Source organism: Oncorhynchus keta, chromosome 35 (assembly GCF_023373465.1).
Source record: "Oncorhynchus keta strain PuntledgeMale-10-30-2019 chromosome 35, Oket_V2, whole genome shotgun sequence".
Taxonomy (NCBI): Eukaryota; Metazoa; Chordata; class Actinopteri; order Salmoniformes; family Salmonidae; genus Oncorhynchus; species Oncorhynchus keta.
In genome coordinates this window covers 67,505,236-67,524,236 of record NC_068455.1, presented here as the reverse complement: position 1 = coordinate 67,524,236, position 19,001 = coordinate 67,505,236, and the positions used below count along the sequence as shown (strand labels likewise).

The following is a 19,001-nucleotide window of genomic DNA, read 5'->3' as shown; positions in this document are numbered from 1 at the left end:
CACGCTGGCCAGCTACATTTGAATGTTTTGGTAGTCATGCGAGACTTCTCACCAGCCCCCACTGAGCAATAATGTAAGGTACTACCAACCTTTGAGAACTTGACCATGGAAAAGGAATATACAGTATAGCTATGTCATGACAGTATTTTTGATTTATTTTCTTCTCTCACATTGTAAACAAATGGAATGAACTCTTTCTACATTCCATATTGTCTATAACATTCCATACTTCTGTATCATGTACATGTACTGAGGAGAAACTGAAGTGACGATCAGACCGACCGATGTAATTCCATCTATTCTAGGGCGCTAGACAGTGTGCTTTAATCACACATCCTCATTTATCTATTCCCTAACTTCCTCCTGCGTGTGAGTGAATAACCCACAAGTGTCACGATGACATGCCGTTGGTCTACAAAGAGCAGGCAGTGACTGAGTGGGACTGGCTCTTCCAGCCAGTTCATGAAAGGTGAATTAGCATTGTGTTAACCTCGGTGATGACACTGATTAAACTACCAACACTTTCTGTCTACTCTCATCTACAGGGAAACGTGGGAGTGTCCGCCTATTGGCACACTATTCCCTACACAGTGCACTACTTTTGACCACCCTGGTAGGTGCCATTTGGGAGTAGGGTGCCATTTGGGAGGTAATTACAGACAATTATGTCACTAATCTATACTGAGAATGTTACAGTACATTCACACAATTAAATGGAACACTTGTAAATCTCTCTCTCGATGATTGCATTTGTCTCATTAAAACCCAGTCAAATGGTCTCTTCTGGGAAAAGCACTTTAAAAGGTTTTTTAATCTTGGTGCTATTCACTAGGAACCAAAGGGAAGCAAATGGACCAAAATGGGGAGGGACTACCTAAACTTGTCCAATAAGAAATGCTTGTTCTCGTTTTCTGTTGCGAAACATGTTCCGACGGTGTGCACTGATGAATATCACCCAGGAGCTTTCCAGTTTTGCTCTTATTACAGTCACAGGAAAGAAGACTCTTATGGTATTTAAAAAGTGACTCGAGACTAGACACAAAGTAGAAAATACAATCACATGAAATGAAAGATGGCTGAAGTTTTCATTACTACCTACCATGCATTTTAAAGGCGGGTGGTAATGAAAGTTTACTAAGACATGCATGCTACATGTACATAATAGTAGTTACTTGTTTATTTCTACATTTATTTTAAAGGGGATGGTGGGGTAGTTTACTACATTTTACATTTACATTTAAGTCATTTAGCAGTTTCCAGAGCGACTTACAAATTGGTGCATACACCTTATGACAACCAGTGGAACAGCCATTGCATCTTTTGTTGGGGGGGTGAAAGGATTACTTACCCTTACTTACCCTATCCTAGGTATTCCTTGAAGAGGTGGGGTTTCAGGTGTCTCCGGAAGGTGGTGATTGACTCCGCTGTCCTGGCGTCGTGAGGAGTTTGTTCCACCATTGGGGGCCAGAGCAGCGAACAGTTTTGACTGGGCTGAGCGGGAACTGTACTTTTCAGTGGTAGGGAGGCGAGCAGGCCAGAGGTGGATGAACGCAGTGCCCTTGTTTGGGTGTAGGGCCTGATCAGAGCCTGGAGGTACTGAGGTGCCGTTCCCCTCACAGCTCCGTTAATATAATAATAATAATAATAATAATATAATAATAACCATGGTCTTGTAGCGGATGCGAGCTTCAACTGGAAGCCAGTGGAGAGAGCGGAGGAGCGGGGTGACGTGAGAGAACTTGGGAAGGTTGAACACCAGACGGGCTGCGGCGTTCTGGATGAGTTGTAGGGTTTAATGGCACAGGCAGGGAGCCCAGCCAACAGCGAGTTGCAGTAATCAAGACGGGAGATGACAAGTGCCTGGATTAGGACCTGCGCCGCTTCCTGTGTGAGGCAGGGTCGTACTCTGGGATGTTGTACTACTAGGCCTACTTTTAAAGGGGAAGGTGGGATAATTTATTACGACATGTATTTTAAAGGGGGTGTTGGGGTTGGAAGTAGAGGTTCATTCACCTGTGTGAAGGTGCTGGTGTGCATCGTAGAAGCCTGGATGTGTAGTACCACTCTGTCCACCAGCAGCTTGGGCCCACAGAGCCTATTCTCAGCACACACACACACACACACGCACACACACACACACACACACACACACACACACACACACACACACACACACACACACACACACACACACACACACACACACACACACAAACACACACACACACACACACACACACACACACACACACACACACACACACACACACACACACACACACACACACACACACACACACACACACACACACACACGTCCCTGTGGTCCATATTGACTAATACTGAAGGGAACACTCTCTGCTTTTGCATCCTGTGTGTGTCTGTGTGTGTGCAATTAAATTGTCAAACATAAACTGGAATATCAAGGTGCCACTAACCAGCTGTTTACACACATTCTGACTTAATCCCTCTGTAAACAAGTTCAGACGTGTAAATAGACAACCACATAGCCAACGTGTCTCATTGAACACTCTGACCTCAGAGGGAGAGAGACTACTACAAAATAGTTACACTGATATAACTAGTAATAGTGTAATAACTGAAACTAAACAGTTATCTTTTTTAACGATATTTTTAAAGTCTTTGTATGTTTATTGGATAAAGGGAGATAGAGGTGAAAAGTAGGAGAGAAAGTGCTGATTCGAATCCATTCTGGCAGTGGTACAACTGACCTCTGCTCCAGAGGCAGCAGCATAGACCACTAGGCCACCCCAGACTACTGAACAGGCCTCTCTTGCCAAATAGATTGTTATCTCAATGAGATGAACCTGCATTAATAAAGGTTCAATGAAAACAGTTAACTTCCTACTTCCTCCCTGACTTCTAACCCCACATGGTTGCTTTGGAGATCTGACCGTGTGCCTCACCATAACGACAGGACCTTTGAGAAGGAGTCTGTCCTGATGATCCACCCGTCAAAGTCCATGGAGAAAACGTGAGAGCACCGGGCGACAGACAGACAGACAGGCAGACAGGCAGGCAGGCAGGCAGACAGGCAGACAGACAGACAGAAACACATGAGCAGCCTGTTTATGATATACAGTAGGGGTGATGCCAGTGCTGTGTCCCACTAAAACACACAAAGTCAAAATACATGAAACAATTACACCATTTTTACCTTTTCAAACTGTAGGAAGTAATAGGGGTCATCCTCGATAATAAGGAGGTCATACTGTCTGGCAAGCTGTCAAAACGAGAACAAAAGCTGATTAGTTCTGGTGAATTAGACCTTTAGGGAAATCAATTTTCCACTCAAGTCAGAAAAGAACAAGCACAATCATTTCGCTCCCATATGCATAAGTCATTGTTTCAGTGTCAGTAGTTTTTACTGGCCCTGTGACCTGACCAGGACCGTGTCAAACTCCAGTCCCGAGTCATAGGATGGTCAACATGAATCAGACCGTTAGGGAAATCATTAATGAGAACTAGAACAATGGATTAAGATTGGTTCCCTCTTTTCTTGGCTAATGCATAGCCCTGTTTAAATACTTTATAAATCCTTCCTTCCTTGTTTCCTTGAGGTAAGCACTGATTTATAACTGATTCAATAGGTGAAAGCAAGGTTACCAACTTCTTACTTTCACCAATTCAACCAATTCAAATCTGTGATTACTTCAAGGAAGGAAGGTAGAAAGGAAGGGTGCATTTTCAAGTATTTGAACAAGGCCTATATTCTCAGAAAAGGAGTGATATGTGGCACCACTTGTCCTCTTAGGGGATCCCTCTGAAAAGATAGCTCCAGATAGAACCATTTAAGATCAGATAGAACTCTTTCTGGTTCCAAATAGCACCCTTTAACAGGTTCTATTTGAAACCCAGGTTCTATTTAGAACACAAAAGGGTTCTCTCTGACCTGAAAAGGGAAGCCTATTTTCAAGGGGTTCTCCTACAGGGCTCCCGTGTGGTGCAGCGGTCTAAGGCACTGCATCTCAGTGCTAGAGGTATCAATACAGACACCCAGGTTTGAATCCAGGCTGTATCACAGCCGGCTGTGATTGGGAGTCCCATAATAGGGTAGCGCACAATTGGCCCAGCATCGTCTGGGTTTGGCTGGTGTAGGCCGTCATTGTAAATAAGAATTAGTTCTTAACTGACTTGCCCTGGTTAAATACAGGGACAATTGGTGTTACTTGGCACTTTTTTCTGAGAGTGTATGGGTCTGCACCTCCCTCTTCCTCTGGGTGGTCAAGGAGGCCCCGGTGGGGTTTCCTCCATTGGGGATGGTGTAGAGGACCCTGGGTACGGTGCTGTGTGGCTTGTGGACATCTGCCAGGTCCCAGCGGGACAGCACCTCCTTCAGACCCCCCAGGATCATACCGTGCTGATCACCGGAGGGAGGAAGGGCAAAATGGTGAACGAGAGGGAGAGGGAGAGAGAGTGGGAGGGGGACAGAGAGAGAGAAAGAGAGTAAGAGAAAGAGAAGTGCTTCTTACTGCAGTGAGAGTTCCAGAGTAGGTAGATGCGTGGAGTAGAACGTCTCCAGGATTGACAAGCATTTCAAAAACCTACCAAAAAAAGGGAAAATAATGATCCCGTACCCAGAATCAAAACATTCCCTTCAACATAGACAAAAGTATACTGAACGCAAATATAAAAGCAGCCTGTAAAGTGTTGGTCCCATGTTTCCTGAGCTGAAATAAAAGATCCAAGAAATGTTCCATACACACAAAAAGCTTACTTCGTTCAAATTTTGTGCACAAATATATTTACATCCCTGTTAGTGAGCATTTCTCATTTGCCAAGATAATCCATCCACCTGGCAGGTGTGGCATATCAAGAAGTTGATTAAACAGCATGATCATTACACAGGTGCACCTTGTGCTGGGGACAATAAAAGGCCACTCTAAAATGTTCTGTTTTGTCACACAACACAATGCCATAGATGTCTCAAGGCTTGAAGGAGCGTGCAATTGGCATGCCGACTGCAGGAAAGTCCACCAGAGCCGTTGTCAGAAAACTGAATGTTCATTTCTCTACCATATGCCGCTTCCATGTCATTTTAGAGAATTTGGCAGTATGTCCAATTTGGCAGTATGTCACAACCCCAGATCACGTGTAACCACACCAGCCCACGACCTCCAGATCCGGCGCCAATAATTAATTGCAATATGAGTGAAATTGAGTGAAATTGTTTTCCTTCCAAAAAACATTGTAATTAAGTTTGTTAGAAAGCAGCTTTTCTGTGTTGGAATGGTGTGGACGTACCCCAACATCAGAATGGTGTGGGCATCTGTCATGAAAAATATTAGGAGAATGACATCATCCTATATGAGGAAATAGAAAGCATTTTTTGAACAGTCTGAAGTGTTTTTTCTCCAATTTATACTTTGGCCACAAATACGAGTATAAGACGAGAGTCAACAACATTGCTTGGGTATGAGTTAACAGAATATAAACTTTCAAAAGTCAGATTTTCACTGGGACAGTTACTTTGACCTTTCCATTCATAGGGGCGAATTCTAAGTTTAGTTGAATTTTTATTTAAGTCAATGAGAGGCGAAGTGAAGGACGTGAAATTGGAGGTTAGGATTCATTCCATTCAGAATAACCTACAGTTACAAAACCTCACCCAATTCTCTTATCTTTTTTTGAAACAAGAAATAGGCCTAATCATTAATAATTACATTTGTATAGCAGCCAAGGTATGGATTAATAACATATTCAGTATTTGATGTGTGTATTGGATCCTGGGCTGCATAATAGGATGCCATTTGAGACTCAACCTTGGCTTTATTGTCCCGGCATCTCTTATCAGCTGTGATTGAACCAATGCAGACCACACACACACGCACACGCACACGCACACACACGCACACACACACACAGGTTGAGAGATATATAGACCAATACGAGACACTATTTATACAGATAGTAATAAAGCTAGATAAGGAGCCATTAGAGAGATAACCTCCCTTCTAACACTGCCATTGACTAGTATAGGTGTCATGTTGTCCTAACCTTTTCAATGTTGAACAGCACTGTGACAGGTCAACAGTTTAAACAGGCCAATGATTTTACATTGTAAACTTAGCCAATTCCTGACCATATGAATTGTGTGTTAGAGCTAGCCATGTACTATATATTATACTCTGTTTGTGTCAAGGGGAGATTTTGGAGGCTATGTTCTTGTTGACTCTCCTATATTGTAGCAATACGAGGGTAGCCCTGACCAGGACACGAACCAGTAAATGTCAACCCAACACCTTAGCCGTTACGCCAAGAGATCCGAACCTCTTGACGAGGTCACTAGGTGTTGGGTTAAGGTTGTTACAATATCATGCTCTGAAGAAGCTTCCAGGATCTTTTAGAAGACTAGCCCTTTCGTGGGCTAAAATACTTAAAGGGGGTGTGGTATATGGCCAATATACCACGGCTAAGGGCTGTTCTTAGGTATAAACCCCGAGATGCCTTATTCCTATTATAAACTGGTTACCAACGTAATCAGAGCATCAAAAATAAATGTTTTGTCATACCCGTGGTATATGGTCTAATATACCACGGCTTTCAGCCAATCAGCATTCAAAGCTCGAACCACCCAGTTTATAAATCATAATAAACAATATCCTGGTCAAAAGTAGTGCAGCATATAGGGAATTGGGTGTTGTTTCGTACACATGAATAAAATGAAATAAAATGAAATACATTGAACTATGGATCAAACCTGAAAACTGACAAAGAACCATGACTTACTCAACATTCGGATGATGGAGGGCTTCCGAGCTGCACTTACAGCTGTCAAAAACCGAGCGTTGTTCATGGCTCCTGTAAAATCAACACACAGGTAGGTTTCGAACAATTAACACTGACAGAGCAGTCTTTCCTGTGGTATGTCAACATTCCTGAGGAATAGAGATATACAATGTGACAGTGTACGATTGTTAACAGCAACACATGACATCATGCTGCATGATGACACATTTGACATAATTTACATTTGAGTCATTTAGCAGAAGCTCTTATCCAGAGTGACTTACAGTTAGTGCATTCATCTTAAGATAGCTAGGTGGGACAACCACATATCACAGGCATAGAAAGTACATTTTCCCTCAATAATGAAGCTGGGGGGGGGGCAGGTCGACGTGAGGAGGATAATTATCTAAGATACTATTTGAAGAGGTAGGGACATATGGACAGATAGGGTATTTACATGCTGTCTACTAATGTTGATTGTTGGGTCAAGTTACAACAAGACATAAAGACATAGTAAATACTGTTCACCCATCCCATGTGAATCATCTTCAGAAAAACGTGATTATGGTATAATGATGAGATGTGTTATACTATGTTTAGTTTGAGTGTGATATCCTTGGCACGTTGATAAAGTACCTTGTATGTTACTGGCAAGACAAGTACAGTAGTAGGTTGTGAACTAAACTCCTAAGTAGATAAGGTTACTATGTTGTCCTGCTCCTGCATACAGCAGCACTGGAGTGGATTATCTTGCAATAAAGGCAGCGCGAATAGAGAGCAATAGTAATGGAGTATTTTTGTAGGCACTAACTCTGCCATGGTTGGTTGGGCAAAGCCTATGGGAAATTGAATGGCGTTTTTGTAGGGGTTTTCGATAAATGCCAGAAACAAGGTCTGTGGTGAACACAGGCTGAGGAGAGTTTTGTTCTGTGAGATACAGTTAGAGGACCATTTTCTTTTCATGGGCCTGGTTTTATTTCTATAAGAGCATATCGGATGACTCTCATTCATATTCCAATCACCCAGTTCAATGTAACAGTGATAGGTTTAGGCTACTATGATACTCAAATTTTCCCTATATCCACCATGAGGTTGCTGCAACCTAGCCTATGAATGAAAGTTTACAATGTTGGTGCGCACACAGGCCGAGAGACAAATGCAAGGCACTCTTGCCTGCATCTAGCTGAAATAGGGTGTAATCATTAGTCCAACAGTTGCAAACAGGTATGTTTATCTCCGTTTTGTTCCATTTGCTTCCGTTTAAGAAACGTTTTTCAACAGAATCAGCAACATGAATACACCTGATCACGGGTTAACAGAGTTCACTCTCATAACAGTGTGAACGTTGTAATCATTTCAATTCAATTTGCTTTATTGGCATGACGTAACAATGTAAATATTGCCAAAGCTTACTTTAGAGATTTGCAATATTAACATTATAAAAATTATAAAAATAAATGTTGTCAACGGGACAACAGTAACAACAATAATCAAGGGTCAAAATAACCAAACGCTGAACAATAACAATAATAATAGAGGACATGTGCAGGCTAGTTTGTGTCACTCATCTTATGCTGCTTGTGGACTTCAATGCACAACAAATCAGCTGCATGTGACCAGGCGAGAAAACCTTTCCAAGCCAAACCTCTACAAACAGTTTACATCGTTGTCACCATATTAGCTCAAGTAACCTCATAGTCAGTATAGTTAATCTTTGAGTCAACTACTCACCACATGTTATACACCGCAGTGTTAGCAATCTGTAGTTTATGCTTTCTGTACTAGATTAATTATCTGATCCCTTGATTGGGTGGACAACGTGTCAGTTCATGCTGCAAGAGCTCTGACAGGCTGGAGGACGTCCTCCGGAAGTTGCCATATTTACTATGTAAGTCCATGGAAGGGGGTGAGAATCATGAGCCTCCTAGGTTTTGTAAGGAAGCCAATGTAACCAGAGGAGGATGGAAGCTAGATGTCTTCTGGCTACACCAGGGTGCTACCCTACAGAGTGCTGTTGAGGCTACTGTAGACCTTCTTTGCTAAATAGTGTGTTTCAATCAGTTATTTGGTGACATTAATATATTTAGTATAGTTTTATCGAAAAAGGATAACTTTTAAAATCTTTGACAATTTCAATTTTTATGAAATTCACTGAGGAGCATGGTCCTCCCCTTCCTCTGAGGAGCCTTCACTGATGAGATAATCTTCATCAGCAAACGACACTAGAATTTATGTAATAATAAAAAGACACAGAAAGCACAAAGACTTCATAATTCATAAAGCTCATGTTAACTGACTGATATGATCTCATAGAAGAAAACATATAAAATATCCTAAACCTGTGTTGACCTCAGACCTTATTTTCAGCATTTATCCCAAAACCCTTTTCCTTCCCCATTTATTTTTAACATAGGAATGGCTGAACGAACCAGAGGTAACTTATTTCCGGGTTTTAGGAATGTTTTATATATATATGGGGATACAACCATCCCAGCTCTACAGATTTTGCTGCAAAGAGACATAATCATTAGATCATTTGTTTTGGTACTGTCCATATGTACCTTGTTTTTGGTTGCAAGATCGGGAATGGCTGAAGAATAGCAACATTTATTTGGAGCTAACTCTGCAAATAGCACTGCTGGGTGATTTAAAAAGTCATAGTCAATCGATCAACAATATAAGACAACTCTTAGCAAAAATGTTTATTTACAATATGTATAATCTATGAGAATAGAAAGGTTCAGCACTTTTGTGAAACATCACAGGACAGTTGAAAAATATATGGCAAATAAGAAATATAAACTGAATGGTGTTCAGAGATAGATGGACGGGGTTGAGTCGAGCTGAAGGATGGGACTAAAAACAAACAAAAGATAACTATCTAAAATATTCTGTGTCCGTAAAATGTATATAGTATGTATAAGCTGGAAGTAGAAGCCTAAGAGTTGCTCACTATTAGTTTACTCCAATTAGGGGCGGGGTGGTAGGGTTAGGGGAAAATAATAAAGGAAAATATATATAAAATATTTACAAAGAATATATATGGGGGATTGGAAATTATGCAGACCATTAAATTGATTGAAGCCGCAATCTATCTGCAATATTAAAGAGGATCTACCCTCCCAACAACAACAAAAAAATATATAAATTAAAATAAAGAACATAATGCACGGATTAAACCTGAAATATAGTGCACAAAAATCATATAATAGGAATACATTTGAGCAGACGAACAACAGATTTATGTATACAACCACGTTTGTTTCATGACTGACCTTAAGCATTTGACACTTAAACGTACAGTGGCCACTGGATAATGTAGTTTTCACCGCATTAGTCCACTGGAGTCAAACCAAATCAAATGTTATTTGTCACATGCCCCGAAGACAACAGGTGTAGATCTCACAGTAAAATGTTTACTTTCAAGCCCTACATTACCCAGGGGTCAAAATAAGTATATCATTTTGAGATTACTGTACAAGTAATTAATTATACGTATATCAACTAACTGCATGATGCAAAAAAAAGAATCCCTGATAATAAAATCGTAACAAATGATCTCCGATAATTTAATACTGAACCAGATCAACGTAACAGTCAAGGCTAGACAGTACTTCCACCGCCGCACCGGTGGGTGGCGGCAGCGTACCCGAATACACGTAAATAATCATATTGAAACCCGCGAGGAAAATCTCCCATTGCTGCTAGCACGTAGCTAGCTAGCTATTTGTTTTGATTTCTCTGGCTTGTGTATTTTCAAATAATAACTCAGTCATTACTGTTCCGTTTGTACAAATAACTAGCAACTTAACCGAAGGAAAGCAGCTGCATCCGCACCGTGAATAAATTTGTGAGCAACTCATTTATCTAAAGGCTAATGTTAGCTACAGTAGATAGCTAATCATTCCATCTAGCTCGTCAGTTGTTATTTGTCACATCAAACGTGCTTGCAACTGCGTTAGCTAGCAAAGTAGATGATTTTCAATTTACCAGGCTAACAAATCGTGTGAAAACTCGAGTAGGTTGCTCGTGCGTCGAGAGGCTATCGCGTTTGATAACACGACTTTTCCGCATATAGCTAGATCAAGGCCAACGACCTTGCTGTGATGTAAACTTGCAGAACATCTTTGCTTGTTTTGATTTACATATAGTCGTTTTAATGGGGAAAAGGAAAGACATGATCCACCCAAGGTTTCTTTTAGGTGAGTTTTTATTTTACTGTTGATGTTATGCTCCCACGACGCAAGCATGGCTGTTTTTATTTTAGTCCCCACCCCCCCTCTCTGTTACTGATCTAACCTGTAATCATCTGGATACGAATGCCTGGTTGGTTGTTTGTGAATTGAAGATTTGACACCATCATATTCACTTGCCATAAGAAGCCATTAGGAACAGTCCAGAAGCCACTTGTCATTATTTTGAGTCATACATGGCATTATTATAATAATATATGCCATTTAGCAGACACTTTTATCCAAAGCCACTAACAGTCATGCGGTAGGGCTGACCCTGCTTAGTCGACTGGTCAATAAGCTGAGATTTCCTTAGTCAAGCATTCTCAAAAAAACTCCATGGTGCACAAGACACTTAACTCAGTGGACTAATCCATTGCGAAGGTCATGGGGATGGCACAGTCCATCACTCTAAGAGAACATTTATGCTTGATCCGAAAATGTGGTCCGAGGCGCCATATTGATGGTGTGACGCAATTGCGGGGAGGTATAAACACAAATTGACTTCCATCACAAAAGCTCTGCACTGCTCCGCGAAGCGCAAGAAGTATGAATGTCCTGACTTCTGTAGAGGCCGTATCACCGTAAATGTTGCACGGCCAATGCAGATTTCGGATTGACCATGCAGGGGCTTTTAAAGCCAATTTATGTTTGATCTGTGATTGCGGAGCCATGCAGAGGTCAAATCAAGCTCTGTACTGCATTGCTCTGTGCCTCTCAAATTTTGTAACAATGTGGAGAGCTCCGTATTGCTCCTCATTGACATTATTGGTTGACGGAAGGCGGGGTCAGGAGGTCCTGTATAAACACAAACTCACTTCCTTGACAACTTCCTTCCCAACACCTCTGCTCCACGAAGTGCAAAAAGTATATTTGCTCTGACTTCTACGGAGGCCGTATCGCAGCAAATGCTGTACAGCCACTGCAGATGTTGGACTGACCATGTAGAGCCTTTTAGACATGTGCTACTAAAATTGTAAATTGTTATATTATGTAAGAATAATGGTGTAACAAATGCGCTTTTGTCCTGCGTTGCATCACGTTTGCTGTCAGCGGTTCTGAAACTTAATGTTCAGTGCACTGTTGAATTGGCGCCTTTCCCTATATGACCTACAGTACCAGTTAAAAGTTTGGACACAACTACCTACTCATTCCAGGGTTTTTCTTTATTTGTATTATTTTCTACATTATAGAATAATAGTGAAGACATCAAAACTATGAAATAACATGGAATCATGTAGTAACCAAAAAAGTGTTAAACAAATCAAAATAAATATTATATTTGAGATTCTTCAAAGTAGCCACCCGTTGCCTTGATGACAGCTTTGCATTCTCTCAACCAGCTGCATGAGGTAGTCAGCTGGAATGCTTTTCCAACAGTCTTGAAGGAGTTCCCACATATGCTGAGCACTTGTTGAACTGCTTTTCCTTCACTCTGCTGTCCAACTCATCCCAAACCATCTCAATTGGGTTGAGGTCTCTGATTTTACTTATCAGTTATATCATGTTGTTTACACTGTTCCAAACGAGCAGAAAACTAATTTTGTAATCTAACAGCACCTGCTTGTCTCACATAATATGCACGCAGCTCTCGCTCCTATGCCTGCCCTTTTCTTGATCTTCTTCCCCTATTACAATTATTGTTATGATCATCATTATAATAGGTAATGTCATTATCATTAGTTGGTTTCTTGTCCTCTTTAGTCTTAGTACTGTAACTTACTTAGGCTTATTTCAATAAATAGGATGCCGTATCAATCAATGAATCGTTCGCTCATGTCATCATACAAGTCATTCACGCTTTGAAATGCAATTTAGCATTTTAGTTTTAAAATTAAATAAAAAAGGAGCGAAACAATAAATAAACCGCAATTCACGAATGCATGCAACTGTTTATAGTCTGCTGTAATAAATGCTTCATATTGACTGGTACATTTATACTTTATTTAGTGTAATTTACACTGTTCCAAATGGTAAGAAAAAAAATATATATTTTGATCTAAAAGCACCTGTTTGGTACCCGTGGTGTGTTACGGTGTTTGGAGTTGGTTATAACCAATTTATTAATGTGATTATGATAGGTCAGGCCCTATTAGTCAAGTTCATATAATGCATACATGTTTTACATAAAGAGAGTAGGGGTTGAGGGAAGAGGGAATGATGTTCCTAAACAAATTATGTATTTTTGGCCATTGGACTCTCCCTTGAGTCATTTGTGTGTCTTAGTTATTTCATCACACACTGCGCTTAAAGCATCAGACAAGCTCAGTGCATATAGTTGATTTATTCAAACACATAGGGTGTGTCTATATATGAAGAAAAAAACAACCGAGCCCGAGCCCATACACCAGTGGAGGCTGCTGAGGGCTCATAATAATGGCTGGAACGGAGTGAAACCATGCGTTTGATGTATTTGATACCATTCCACCTTTTCTGCTCGAGCCATTACCTCGATCCTGTTCTCCCTGATTAAGATGCCACCAACCTATGAACAACACTTCTAAATAGGCCTGATTGTGTTTGTATCTATTTTGTCTACATATTTATTGGTTATCTGTGACTACAGGTGATGGAGACCACCTGGGGTTACACAGCCTCCATAGGAGGAAACACAAGAAGCATAAGAAGCACAAGAAGAAGCATCACCGTGACGACGGGCACAGCTCCTACTCGGAGGCCCTGGAGTCATCTTCTGGCATCCTGATCAAGCCCCCCACGCAGCTCCGACTCAAACCCCCCACGCAGCTCCGACTCAAGCCCCCCACGCAGCTCCGACTCAAGCCCCCCACACAGCTCCGACTCAAGATCAAACTGGGAGGCCAAACGCTGGGGACCAAAAGGTGAGACCTCGCTGGCTTCTATTTTAAGTGACACAGAGACTACTGAGCTTAACAAGGGTTTCTCAGAAAACATAAATATCATGGTTTGCCCATTGCCTACCAATGGTTTTAACATGGTCTTAGTGCTAAAGATATTCTTTATATTTTGGAGAAACTCACCCGGGTCCTGATCAGTTCCTATTGACTTCTGATGCAAAATATAGGTCCAGCGTTCACGTGACCTGAAACTCTAACCTCATTCTCGTTCTCTCTCCTTTTCTTAATGAACCAGTGTGCCAACATTCAGTGTGGTCCCTGGTGTAGCCCGCTCCCCGTCTCCTCTGATGATCGTGGACGATGACGACGACTCGGATGATGATGACGATGAGGAGCCTTCTGAGGGCGTCCCACTCGAGCAGTACCGGGCCTGGCTTGGTGAGTGCCAAGGTCTGTCTCTTACTCTCATCATGTCCAATCAATATAAAAGTCATTTCCTGTTTAAACTTATTGATTTACTATACACAGTGCCTTTAGAAAGTGTTCACACCACTTGACTTATTCCACATTTTGTTGTGTTACAGCCGGAATTCAAAATGTATTAAAAAAAATTAAAAAACTCACCCATCTACCCAATAATGACAAAGTGAAAACATGTTTTAAGAAACATAAGTATTCATACCCCTGAGTCAATAAATGTTAGAAACACATTTGGCAGTGATTATTGTGAGTCTTTCTGGTTAAGTGTCTAAGAGCTTTCTACACCTGGTTGTTGATCATTGCTAGACAACCACCGAATCGTGCCATAGATTTTCAAGCAGATTTAAGTCTAAACTGTAACTCGACCACTCAGGAACATTCACTGTCTACTTGGTAAGCAACTCCAGTGTAGATTTGTGTTTTAGGTTATTGTCCTTCTGAAAGGTGAATTCATCTCCCAGTGTCTGTTGGAATTCTTACTGAACCAGGTTTTCCTCTAGGATTTTGTCTATGCTTAGCTCCATTCCATTTATTTTTTCTATCCTGAAAAACTCCCCAGTCCGTAGAGATTACAAGCATATCCATAACATGATGCAACCACCACTATGCTAGAAAATATGGAGAGTGGTACTCAGTAATTTGTTGTATTGGATTTGCCCAAAAACATATTGCATTCAGGACAAAAAGTTAATTGCTTTGCCACATTTTTTCAGTATTACTTTTTTTTGCAAACAAGATGCATGTTTTGGAATATCCTTTATTCTGTACAGGCTTCTTTCTTTTCATTCTGTCAATTAGGTTAGTATTGTGGAGTAATTACAACATTGTTGATCCAGCCTCAGTTTTCTCCTATCACAGCCATTAAACTCTGTAACTGTTTTAAATTAACCATTGGCCTCAGGGTGAAATCCCTGAGCGGTTTCCTTCCTTTCTGGCAACTCAGTTAGGAAGGACACCTGTATATTTGTATTGACTGGGTGTATTGATATAAAAGTATAATGAATAACTTCGCCATGCTCAAAGGGATATTCAATGTCTGCTTAGATTTAATGTTTTTACCCATTTACCAATGGGTGCCCTTCTTAGCGAGGCATTGTAAAACCTCCCTGGTCTTTGTGGTTGAATCTGTTTGAAATTCACTGCTCGACTGAGGGACCTTACAGATAATTCTATGTGTGGGGTACAGAGATGAGGTAGTCATTCAAAAATCATGTTAAACACTATTATTGCACACAGAGTCCAATAAGTCCATGCAACTTATTGTGATACTTAAACACATTTTTACCTCTGAACTTATTTAGGCTTGCTTTAACAAAGGAGTTGAATACTTATTGACTGAAGATATTTCAGCTTTATTTGTAATTAATTTGTAAAACTTTGGATCGCAGCCATGTCATTGTAATATCTTGACCATGCACTTGTCTGTTTCTTGTCTCTAGATGAGGACAGTAACCTGGACCCGTCTCCTCTGCCAGACATGGACTCTGACTCCCTGGGGGGACTGGGGGGGCCGGTGGACGAGGAGGAGAAGTGGCTGGACGCCCTGGAGAAAGGAGAGCTGGACGACAACGGAGAGCTGAAGAAGGAGGTCGATGAGTCACTGCTCACAGCCAGACAGGTAACAGGGTCCAGACAGGCCTAGGCTAGTCTGACATGTAGAGTTCTGACTTTTTCCTCCACCATGTGATTTAAGGTTACGATATGACCTGAGAAATTGCTAGTGGTTATAAACTTAGGTTACAGAAATGCCCTAACCCTATAGATTTAGGTCTACATTCTACTGTACCTGACTGTGTGTTTGTGTGTGTGTGCTTGCTTCTGTCTTACAGAAAGCCCTCCTGCATAAGCAACAGAACCAGCCTCTCCTGGAGCTGCCCATGGGCTACAAGGAGAAGGAGATGACCGCTGAGATGATGCAGAAGAGGGAGGAGCGTGCCCGCAAGAGGCGCCTGCAGGCTGCCAAGAAGGCAGAGGAGAACAAGAACCAGACCATTGAGAGGCTCACCAAGACCTCGAAGGCCAAGATCAAGAGCATGAGGGAACGCAAGTCCAAGCAGGCCCAGTGTCCCATGGTCCGCTACTGCGACTCAGCCCAGGGAATGGGGATTTCCTTTCCCAAGGGGGTGCTAGCCCCCACCCCTGCTCCCCCGTGCCCCCCTCCACCGGCACCGGTAGGGTGCGGAGTAAACGGGTGCAGTAATCTGAAGAGGTACTCGTGCTCCAAGACGGGGATCCCGCTCTGTAGTCTGGAGTGCTACAAGAAGAATCTGGTCCTTGTTGTGGAGAGAGCCACTTGAACTTGACCTCTTTGGAAGGTTTTGGCTTGCTGGCCATACAGACTCTAGGGCTAAATCAAAGGACAAGGTTGATATTTTTTATTTAGCAGATTATAAAAATGCTTTCTTTTTTTTCTTGATATGTCCAGTAATTGGTCATTTCCTCTGCATTTCTGGTGGCAAACTAATGACATAATTATGTGTACTTACAAAAGAGATGAATGTTGTTCAAATCAATGCATCAGTCAGTCAGTCAAATTTAGCCCTGATAACACGCATCATAATAATGGAGGCTACAGCCACATTAGCCAGTTTGTATTTCATTTCTAGTTCCTCTGTTTGTGGAAATCCACGTGATGTAGATTGTATAAGAATTTAACAAGGTAACCTTGTTTTGTGAAATGAATCAGCTGAAGTAAATCAGCTTTTTCCTAAAATTACAGTGCTCTTTTGCCTGTTGATCATGAAGGACTTTCATTTGTGTAGATATATCGTTAATGGTTTTGTATTCATTTAGGAAGCTGTAAAGCACTGTATAGCATCATGTTAACATGTTACACACTGTTTGATAAATTGAGAAAATTACCCCAGGAAACCAAAACAGGTTTTTATTTTAATCAACAGACTCAAAGGTGCATTTGTATCACAAATTATTTGACTTCTATGCAAAATACTGTACATCTTAAATACAATACCCCCCCACAATCAACAACATATAGGAATTTAACTCCACTTAAGGCGGTTGCCATGCCAATGTGGAGAGGCTAGCAAGCAAGAGCAGTCACATTATTTGGTCAGGCACACTTAAAAGGTGCTACACATAGGATTTTTGCACTGCAATTTCAGCTGTCAGATGTTTGAGCTGGTGGACCAAAACCCAAAGTAAAGGCTCAAGTGCAATTCTCTGCCATGTTACGGGGAAATGGGATGAGGGGGAGTTTTGTTTTGAATGCAGCCTTATGCTAGGTGAATTGCAAGATATTTCACAGCAATTTAGATTGTACAATGATTCCCTACACTATCCAGTGCTTGTTTTCACGCGAACAGTGTAGAATTTTTGCAACCAGGAAATGACAGAGCGATTTCCACTAGATAACACAGCCAAAGTCAGATGCTGCTCTGGCGGGCCAAAATCAATAGGCGAATATCACAGCCAATCATAACACTGGTGGGTAAGTAGTACTGTGAAACACTGTCATTCCACTATTACTGCAGATATATTATGGACATTTTCAGAAATTAAAAAGTAAAAATCCTATGTGTAGCACCTTTAAGTGAACAGCAATGTCAGAACCACTGAACTAGAATGAGATATTTCTACAGTCAGAACAGCAGCAAAATGCTTTCCCTGCAGCCTGTTTTCTGAGGTATTATTGAGTTTAGTGGCTTGTCCTACATGGCACACTATTCCCTACATAGTGCACTACTTTTGACCAGATTCAAAAGCTGTGCACTCAATACGGAGTAGGGTGCCATTTCGGACACAAAATTGTTGCATCCAGTAAACCCAGGGCTTCGTTCAGTAGGCAAGTGTAGTGAGACGTTACAGATAGAAATGCAATGAATAGAGCTGATGTGATTCCTTACAATAATATTCTACATATCAGCCATGTTTTTTCTATCTGAATGTTCCACAGCGTTGTCCCCTGCTGTTCCACTGGAGCTGGTCCAAGTCTAACAGAGAACAACCTTGGTCGTTCCTTTTATCTGCTGTCAGGTGATCAATGTCTGTCTGGAACAAGACAAGTCTTAGTTCCCGCAATATCTCAGACAGACAGTAAGCAGGCGTTGAGGTCGACTATGAAACGTTGAAGACCAGGGTCGTGTTCATTAGGGTGTACTGTTGTAAAATATTTTGTGACGGGAAACAAACAAGCGGTTCTTATTGGAGTTCAGGTAGCCCCTCCCTGTTTCTATCAGTTTTCTCCCATTTGATGCCTAATGAAAAGAACCCAGGGTTGTGCACCGCTGTCTGTAGGTAGTAGTGTTATCAGAGTTCATTAAGAGACTAGGCAGACGGCTCGTCACAAGGCCAGGCCGAAAGATAGGCGGAAGGCCATCTCCACGGGAACCTCTGCCACGGAGTCATGAAAACACACATAGAATTCCTGAGGGACGGGTTCTAGAAGCATCCGGCTGGAACACAGAGAGACAACAGAGCTTCAAAGTGAGAAAGATGAGGAAAATGGCAGAGTGGGTTTCTGGGGCATCCTAATAATATCTACATTCTCCTGAAGTGTGCACTTGTTCACTTCCCTTCATGGATTTTAAAGGAATTGACTGGTATATGGAAACGCTCTTCTGCCTACACCAATCCTATGCTATTCATTTTGTGGGGAATATTGAAAGAGTGCACACTTCAGGAGAAAGGAGATATTATTGGGCCGCACCCAAGGCAGAGGAGCATGGGTAGGCAGGACATAATTGCGAAGTGATTAAAAAAATTG

The 19,001-nt window shown here is 41.6% G+C and overlaps 2 protein-coding genes across 6 annotated transcripts in view; one reads left to right on the top strand and one right to left on the bottom strand.

The window, feature by feature from the left end:
* The first annotated feature begins 10,404 nt into the window (after positions 1-10,404).
* ino80b (INO80 complex subunit B) lies at positions 10,405-17,810 on the top strand. Of its 2 annotated transcripts, none has more exons than XM_035753357.2 (5): positions 10,405-10,952; positions 13,549-13,822; positions 14,094-14,248; positions 15,718-15,896; positions 16,108-17,810. In XM_035753357.2, exons 1-5 carry the CDS (start codon positions 10,910-10,912, stop codon positions 16,573-16,575), a joined length of 1,119 nt encoding a protein of 372 aa, XP_035609250.1. In that variant the 5' UTR covers positions 10,405-10,909; the 3' UTR covers positions 16,576-17,810. The 2 variants fall into 2 exon arrangements, with proteins under 2 accessions (XP_035609250.1, XP_035609251.1); XM_035753358.2 differs by having other exon boundaries at positions 10,406-10,952; positions 14,094-14,236.
* intu (inturned planar cell polarity protein) overlaps positions 17,148-19,001 on the bottom strand; it is a 45,925-nt gene continuing 44,071 nt past the window's right edge. For all 4 annotated transcript variants that reach the window (XM_052497362.1, XM_052497363.1, XM_052497360.1 and 1 more), the window contains exon 17: positions 17,148-18,690. In XM_052497362.1, coding sequence (XP_052353322.1) covers positions 18,579-18,690 — 112 coding nt within the window. In that variant the 3' untranslated portion in view covers positions 17,148-18,578. The remainder of the gene's footprint in view (positions 18,691-19,001) is intronic.

Excerpts from the sequence above, each read along its gene's own strand:
- ino80b (XM_035753357.2), top strand. The coding sequence starts at position 10,910 with ATGGGGAAAAGGAAAGACATGATCCACCCAAGGTTTCTTTTAG. Across the intron at positions 10,953-13,548 it reads CCACCCAAGGTTTCTTTTAG|GTGATGGAGACCACCTGGGG; the intron begins GTGAGTTTTTAT and ends CTGTGACTACAG. Across the intron at positions 14,249-15,717 it reads CTGGCTTGGTGAGTGCCAAG|ATGAGGACAGTAACCTGGAC; the intron begins GTCTGTCTCTTA and ends TCTTGTCTCTAG.